Raw genomic sequence first — 9197 nt, 5'->3', positions numbered from 1 at the left:
TAATACACATCGAATTAAAATTTTGGCTATATTTGATCCGATCGAATCCATATTCACCTCCTAAACTCTAGAAATGGACTTGACTATTCACCTCTTAAACTCTAGAAATGGACTCGACTATTAATGTGTTAAGTCGTAAGCTGAACCCGAGCTTGGCTTAACTTGGCTCAATTCCCACCCAAATTGCTACTAGGATCATTGCTGTCAACTTTGAAGTTATCTTCAAGACTAATAAATTTCCTATTTTGTAAATGTAAAGGAGATTGAAATTTAAATTCAAAGAGCAGACAAATAAAATAAATGTCTTATAAAATACCCTATAACTTATTCATGATCAATTACGAAATTCTGACTGACCGAAAAACCCATCATCATCAAAGATGCACATAATTGATTATGTAACTTCCTATGCCAATCAAAACATGCACTGAGAACTGAGAAGTGACCAAGCCAATTGATTAATACCGGTTAATATATACTAAGAGCAAGTCGAATTGGCTTGTTCGTTCTGACTTATATAATATACAGGTATGCAGCATGCTCTAAACAACCACAAATGACAAAAGTAATGCTAGGAGAGAAACATTTAACACAACCAGAAAATTAAAAGAAACCTGGTATAAAGTTCGAATAACCTTTCCCCATAGCAAGGATTAAAGGGAGATGCAGAATGGACACGCCCCTCATTTTTCCTCGGTTTGAGTCAATAGAAAAGATAAAGGATCATTTTTCACATTCCCTACCTTCTTTTCAACGTCCAAACAATGCATTAGAAAAACAATTCAATTTAAGTTTCCCAAAAAATGAAAGAAGAAAGAAGACAATTTCAGATCTAATGAAAATAAAACAATATTAGCCATTCCATAATCCAAAGGTAATTGAGTCATCAGAGTTCAAACCACGTTCAAACGACAAAGAACACTCTAGAACACGCTCAATGAATGGTAATGTTTTATGCAAAAGATCAATTGACATTTTTCAACTCAATCATAATACACTGTATGACTGTAATGCATTTCCACATTCTGATATCAATCCACACGATGGTATAACATGTATTCAGTAGATCACTATATAACAAGTTATGAGAGAGAGAGAGAGAGAGAGAGAGAGAGAGAGAGACTCATGAGCTCAGTTTGATAGAAATAATGAATTAAATTGACAGAGATGCCTAATAAGAAAAAGAAGAAAGAAAGAAAAATATTTTACACAAACAAAACATGCCCCCGAGGAAGAATGTCCATGGCACCAAAGACTTAACCATTTTCCTGTGAAAACATTGGGGCTTCTTGAGGCTATGCAAGGAAAGCAATGTTTCTCCATCAATGCAATGCAATACAGCAGCTCAGAATTGAAACAACATGCAATAGGGAAGGGAACAGCTGAAGCAGGGTTTGTGGTCCTTTCTCAACAGACTAGGTTGATGAGCAATGCAAACTACTAGGTTTGTGGTCCTTTTCTAATAAAGATGTTATTAGAAAAGCTCCTCTGAATTGAACTTATTCCATGCTTCCTGTTAAAATATTTCAAGTATTCAGGGGCAGGGGAAAAATTGAAGGCACCACAGCATTCTGGACTTGGGAAAAGAGAAATAATATACCAGAACGCTCATGTCAATTTTTTTCTTTTAAAAGAAAAAAAAATTGAAAATAGCAGATAAAAGGTAGTCATTTATCCACCAGACGTAGTGAGAAACCTCGTAAAATTTATAAAAAAAAAGGGTAAAAGTTGTGAAGTGCAAACTATTAGAAATTTACATGTTAATGGTTTAAACGCGCTATGACATCATGCAATTTGTATGAACAATTAGTCGATTCCACCTAATATGACAAGGTGTTATGAATTTGATTTAGAATATTTTGAAGTTTGTGAATCCAATGGGCCACTCTGTCACCAGCAGAAGTACTTTTTCTTCAGCAGATTCAAACTTGAGACTATCAAAAAGGAGACAAGCTTGCCTACCAATTCCGTATGACATATATTAATAATTGTATTTTTTATATTGTAATTTTTAAACAACAGCATAAGAGTTTCTTGGTGATGATGACTGTTTACGTTCTTAAATGTGACTTGTGATGTCTCTATATTGGCAATTTTATCAATTATTTTCACAATTTGCGCAACGATTCCTGATGTGAATTGCGATTTGATAACCATGCTCCAATCTAACTTGATTGTCATTTTCAACTACTACTTTCATTATAAAGAATTGATTAAAGAGCATAAAAAATTTGCATAGAAGAGGCTGAAATACCTTTAGCAGATCAAACACCTTCTCGGCAATATATTTCTGTTGAAGTGTGGCACCCTTCTGTTGCACTTTATCGGGATGAATGCACAGTGTAGCTTTCCTATAAGCCTTTTTAACAGCAGCGCCTGTAATTAAATCAGTCAAAGAAACTGGTTGCCAACCACATTCAGGCCACAGCACCTGATCATCATTGATAAATGAATTTAGTCAACATAAATATAAAAAATTATACCGAAAAATAAATACCAGAAAAGCAATATAAACTAAGCTAAAGGACCCAGTTGACTGGTTCAAGATTCATGACGAAAAATATGATTTGGTAGAACATGTTAATTATGCACTTGTTATCAATAAAAAAACTTAATATAAAATATGGCCTCAACATTTTTGGAATACATGTATCATTTTCCAGATGTTAATTATGCACTTGTTATCAAAATAAAATAAACTATGGCCACAAAATCCTGATGATACATGTACGATTTTGCAGAACATGTTAAATATACACTAGTCATAAATAAAATTATGGAAGATAAATAGATAATCCAAGAAATTATACTCATGACCACTATAGATCTGGAATACAGAAAATTCAGATATTACCAAACTACATCAACAAAGTACATACATATTGTAAGGTGGAAAGCAAAGCACGCAAGTTCCCCTCCTTTCCTGCAGCCCAGCGCTTAATTTCAAAATCCAGTGTCTCTGCAAGCCTCTGAATTCGGAAAGGTAAAGTTCAATGAAAAAAGAAAAACAATAAACATGGCATAAAGCCATAAACAAATGCAAATTAATGGAAAACTGATAAGACAAATCTTAAATAAGAACACACTACAATATTAAAACAGAAAAAGAACACCTGCATCAGCTAATATAAAAAAAAAGCCAAGAAAGGAGTGATGACAAGCCCCTTCCCCCCAACCCAAAAGAAAAGATAGACAGAGGGAATGCATCTATATGAACATATTCTCCTCCCCTCTCCAATTTATAAATTTATAAATATAGACAACTCACGTGTCTCTCAGCTTGCTCTCTTTGAGTTTGTAGATCCCGTTGGTTCTTCTCAGCCAATGCTTTTGTCTGGTACAAAACAAACGGTCATAGGTTGACAAGCTAGGGGAGAGAGAGAAATAGTAAGACTTCATTTTTAAAGAATGCACAAACTTCTGCTTTAAGTCAAGTTTAAAGAGCACGATCTTCACTATTATTTGAAACAAGACACCAAAGAAATCAAATTAAGTGGCAAAAATGCACTAATACATACTGCACGCTCCTGTGCCCTCTGGTGGCGTTCCATCCTGGCTCTTCTTCTTTCTTCACTTTCTCCTTCAACTTCCTGAAATTCTCCTGATGATGGAGCAGCTTTAAACAATAAAAGAACGGGGACAAAAAGAGCCAAGTAAGCATAAAACAAGATAATTAATCATTGCATCACTAGGAAAATATATTGAACAAGCAAACCTACTTCCAAAAATGGAGGAAAGATCATCAACAATATTAACCGATGATGCTTTCTTCATGCTTGAAGATACACTAGTTGATTTCCTAGTTACATCTGACTGAAATTGGGCATCAAATACAGAGTCCTGGAAACAAACAAGTACAGAAAATTAAACAGAGAAATTTGCAATAGTTTCATGCTAGCATTAAAGTGAATGACAATACACTTACATTTTGTTTTGCTTAACAGGAAAATAATTTTTGAACTTTAAATAGTACTCAACCCAAACAATATAACTAGCAACATTTACAAATTTGATTTTATCATTATGTATAGCTTTTTTTCTTTTTTATATTTTATTCTCGTGATGTAAGGAGAATCTGTTCGATCTTTGTTCATCTCTTCATCTTAAATCTTAATCATATTCTTATGTTGATCCGAAAAAAGTATCACTACTACGACTTCAAACTTTTGGGATTTAGTTATCACAATGGGAAGAGACAACACAACCCAGCCAGGCATTTGCCACTGTATATTAGTCTAAATAAACAATGTTTAACAACGTGGTACTTACTGAAGAGCTAGTCCTAGGAGGCCTTGGCACACTGCTGGCTCGTGAACCCATGCTGAAGAATGATTCAAGATCATTTTCGTTATTTTGTTGCTTCATCCTTGCAGCAGCTGCAGCTCTTTCTCGAGCTTCTGCAGCAGCCCTTTCCCGAGCCTCAGCAGCAGCTCTTTCTACTGCAGCACGTTCTGCTTTAACACGTGCCTCAGCTGCAGCTTTTTCCCGTGCAGCCTTGTCCCTAGCCTCCTTTTCAGCCCTTTCCCTTGCCTCAGCTGCAGCCTTTTCAGCTCTTCTGCGCGTTCTCGAGCTTCAGCATTGGCTTTCCCAACAGCTGCCCTCTCAGCCCTTTGGCGAGCTTCAATAGCAGCCCTTTCACGGGCTTCTCTAGTAGCTCTTTCAACAGCTTGTCTTGCCATTTCTCTTTCTCTCTCCCTCTCAAGTCGCTGTCTTTCTTTTTCTTTCTCCTCCCTTTCCTTCTGCTGTCGCTCAAGGTCTAACCTTTCCTGCCTCTCTCTCTCTTCTAGTACAGCTCTGTCATCCTTTTCCATTTGCACAGTTTCTCTGCTTCTAGCAGCCTTTGTACTTTCTCTCTCCCTAACTTCTTTTGCATGCCTAAATTTAGCTTGGGCTTTGTCCATAGCCTCCTTCATAGCTGCAGCAGCAGAGTTCATTTCTATTTCTTCATCAGGAAAACCATTTCCAAGGTCTTCGTCATTAACATGACTTCTGCCCATGGCAAAATCTTCTAGTTCATCAAATGGAGATGTAGAGGATAACTTTGCTGCAGCAGGAGCAGATTGAGGAACCTGAGAAAATCGAGCGGAACTCGGAAATGACGAAAATTGACTATCCTTCTTTCTGGCATTGGTAGTAGAAGTAGATGAACCTGTTCCTGACTTGTGGATATGTACTGGACGTGGAGGAGGTGGTCTTGAAGGTGGCGGAGCAGCAGTTGGTTGAGTAAAAAGGGGAACCTCTGATACTGTTAGCCATATATCATCACTAGATTCCAAATTTTCTTCATATGTTGGAGGCGTATCTGCCTGAACATTAGTCTGTCTAAAACCACCATTATCATATGGAGGAGACGTAGACCTGTGGCGTGCTGGTTTATTAGAATTAGATGAGTATGTAGGAACTTCAAATGGAGCTTGATGAAACTCATTCTCCTGTTCAGCATGCATCTTGTTTTGTGAGTGTCTCTCAGGGCTCCTAATATATGATTTCTCAACTGATTCTTTGTCTCTAGTCCAACCAGTGCTTGCATTTGACCTTTGGGGTGGGGAACTGCTACCCTTCCTGTTACTTCTCTCTGATGAGAATGCTGGCACAGATTGTCCAAGTCCATCAAAGGGATCAATATCATCATAAACTACACCATTTGAATTCGATGACCTATCATTTTTTGTGCTTCTTGAACTGCTAGGTTTACTAATTTCTTCCAACGGGTCAGTAAAGTGGCCTGATGTAGAATCCACTGGACTAGAAGCTGATTCAAATACATTGAATGGGTCTTCTGTAGCAGTGGGAGCTGTTTTAGATGCATTGATTGTAGGTTCTGATGACAAACCAACATCGGGAGTGGACCTGTGAATCAAACCATGTGATTATGAATACATTAACCAATATGAAAGAATAAGGGATTGCTTCATCTCTCTCTATTTTCTACTTTCATTCCCTAGGGTTTTTTAAGTACTAATCAATTAAGATATATAGCAACAAAAATCTTCATAAGACCCTGAACAAAGAAAATGCATTTGTCAAACTCTTCAAGTAAGTCAGTAACAACGAAAATAAAATGATCATCGTCTGATTCCTAGATAAAATGCATTGCATAGCAAAGAAAAATCAATACATTCTATCTCAAAAGTTACTACAACTGAAAGGATAAGCCCTTGAGCACAAAACAAAAACATTGAGCTTAAATACCCATGCTTTCATAATCCCATGTATAAAAATTTCCAGTATCACTCAAGGTTTCCACTTTCCACCTATAATTATACACTTCAAGAGTGCCACACAAAATTAAACCACTGAAAAAATTCATCTCATTGTTATTCTAAAATGACATGTCACTAACTAGTCCGAAGCTTTTAAACCCTTACCAATGGAAAGGTCTGTTCACTCATCTAAATACATTTGAACATAGGAGAATCAAAACTCCCTGAAACTTCTCTGGCACTTTTTCTGGAAAGGAGACACTACTAGTGCTCAGTCAATTGCACATTAATTCTCAGCATATCTCACTCATCTTGCCAGTTTACTATAGTATCACAGCCTCACATGTTAATTCCAAACACTTGAATAGGCATTTTTCTCTCCCACCTGTCACTAAACCTCATGTCTCACTAGTCACTAGTCACTACACCATCATCCACAAGTTCATATGTTAAAAAATGCACACTAGCACATCAACTAATCAAGTAGAAAAAAGCTTTTCAATATTCGAACGATGCATGAAAACAAGGTCAAAAAACCATACCCATCATTAGAACTCTTACTGCTTCCAAATCCAGGTAACAATTCATCAAAATCTGCCACACCTTTATCCTCCTTCTCCAATCTACTCCCACTGGAGCTCTTCGAATCTTGCTCCGCCTTTCCGAATCCTCCGAGCAGATCATCGAATGCGCTGCCACCGCTTCCACTCCCTCCGCTGGCACCAGCGAAAACGTCCTCATATGCAGCCTTCGACGATGACGTCGTGCTTTTCAGGCCAGGTACGCCGTCGAAAATGTCGTCGTCATACACCGGCTTGTCGTAAACCGGCGGCAAATTCACGGACCTGGAGCTGGAGAACATAGAGTCTAGGTTGAACGCCGCGTCGGAGGTTCCTCGCCCGTCCGATTTATCGGAGAACCTGGCGGAGCCTCCGAATATGTCGCCGAAGCCGCCGGAATCTTGAGTCTTGTGGTCGGAGAAAAGGGAATCGGTGCCGCCGGAGAAGGAATTGGAGGTTCGAGGTGGCTTGGAACCTAAATCGAAGTTGAGTGAAGAACTGGCGGTTGCGAAATTGGAGGATCCTTTAGCTGCGGCCATCGGAGCCGATTTACCTTGGGGTTTGAACCCGAAATCGGTAGTTAAGAGACCATCGAAATCGTTCATCGCGAAAAGAATTCAAAATTCGAAATCAAATTCAGCGCGAGAAGGATCTGGTAGTGGTGATGGTGGTTGGCGGTGGCGAAAGTATCCTCCGAGTAGTGGTGGCGATGGTGGAAGTGGGTGAGGGGGGTGGGGTGAGGTGTGCGAGGATACAGGGAAGGAAATGGTGGAGACTCAACTGCGAAGTGGTTTAACCTTTTTTTTATTTGGTGTGTTAGTTTCGGATTGTTAGTGGTTAATTGATCATGATTAAGGCTTAATTGATTGTTGCTTATTATTTGGTTTGGTTAGGCTTTGTCTGTTGCTTCTTGACTTTGCTTGTGTGTGATGTTTGTTTCTTCTTCTTCATGGTCATGGCATGAATAAACATTTTCCTTTATTCTTTTGGAATCGAATCATGTTATTTTGGAGTAAAGGACCAGGCAAGGGCTTTTCTATTTAGGAAAAATTTGACGAACTTTTTATTTTTAACATTGTATTAGTATGGGTGAAATTCTTTATGATAAATCAAATTGTTTGTTAAATATTATTATGGTCATCTACAAAACGTCAGTATTGTATTTCTTCAATTAAAATAATATTTTTTTAACAAAATGTCAACAACGTTCTGTATTAAAATAATATTTTTTATTATAAAACGTTAGTGAAGTTTTGTTCTTTCATAATTAAAATTTTTTTTTATTACGACATTTTGTACTATCATCACAACCATGTAGAATACTAAAATGATCAAATATTTTAGTATTTCACATTCAAATTATTTATATATAAAAATTTTAGCCAAATTTGACTTTTTAAGTTTTTGATAAATATATTTATGACGAATTTTAAATACAAAATTTTTTTGTTTTTATAAATGGAGAACAATTTTATTCTTTTATCCATTTGTCTCTCACAAATAAAATGAAATTGATTGACATTGTTTAAATGGTATTCAAGTGTTCGTTACAGTGCCACGCTAAAAAGAGGCTAAAATTTGTAAGATAAAAAAGTTTCCAAACATAAAAATGACGTCATTGTGAATGTTAGCCCTAATAAAATTACAACATACGTTTGCTTCAGAAAACTCAATTTAAATTTCATTAGAGCTAACATTCACAACGAAATCATTTTTCTGTTTGAACTTTTTTTGTCATGCAAACTTTAGCCTCTGAACACTGTTACAACTCTGTCAACTAGTTCCGTTTGATTTGTGAGAGGCAAATGAACAGAAAGATGAAATTGTCTTCCGTTTATAAAAGTCTTAAATCTTTTTATATTTAAATTTTGTCAGAGATGTATTTGTCAAAAATTTAAAATGTTAGAGATCTATCTATTTTTTCTTTTATTTAAATTAAAAATATATATTCTCTAACTTAATTCCGCTTATAGATGACAGCAGATCTCTATGGTTGTGTTTGTTTTTATGGACATGACACAAAGACATGGACAATACATATGTAAAACGTGTCTGGACAGAGAGACATAGACACTGGATCCAGTGTCTATGGGACACTTTTTTTTTATTTTTGTGTCTACTTCTAAACAAAGGACACTGATGGATACGAAATTTTTAATAAAATTTTTTCTCTTTTTTGTCCATGGTTATTTTTCATTATTCCACTACTACCCCTTATATTATCTTGTGAAAAACCCTAACCTTAACTTTTTCTTCATCGTCGTTTCCTGGTACTCTCTCTTCTTCTTGTTCTCTCTTTTCATTCTTCATCTTCTTCTTGCTATTTCTGTTGCCGTCTTCTACTTCGATCTATTCTTCCTCTTCTTTCACTTCTTTCACAGTAATATCTTCTTCTTACTCTCTGTTTTTGTCTCTCTTTCTTCTTCTTCTTTTT

At 36.6% G+C, this 9197-nt stretch overlaps 1 protein-coding gene across 1 annotated transcript; it reads right to left on the bottom strand.

Moving 5' to 3' along the window:
• Positions 1-1135: 1135 nt before the first annotated feature.
• Positions 1136-7678, bottom strand: LOC107463240 (auxilin-related protein 2-like). Its single transcript, XM_016082002.3, is given in 9 exon segments — positions 1136-1513; positions 2255-2431; positions 2880-2969; positions 3269-3334; positions 3519-3616; positions 3720-3840; positions 4270-4553; positions 4556-5850; positions 6746-7678. Coding segments are annotated over 9 exon segments (2793 nt in total). The 5' UTR covers positions 7369-7678; the 3' UTR covers positions 1136-1474.
• Positions 7679-9197: the final 1519 nt, after the last annotated feature.

Source organism: Arachis duranensis, chromosome 8 (genome assembly GCF_000817695.3).
Source record: "Arachis duranensis cultivar V14167 chromosome 8, aradu.V14167.gnm2.J7QH, whole genome shotgun sequence".
Lineage (NCBI taxonomy): Eukaryota > Viridiplantae > Streptophyta > Magnoliopsida > Fabales > Fabaceae > Arachis > Arachis duranensis.
The sequence above is the reverse complement of the archived record's forward strand: the minus strand, read 5'-3'. Positions and strand labels throughout refer to the sequence as shown.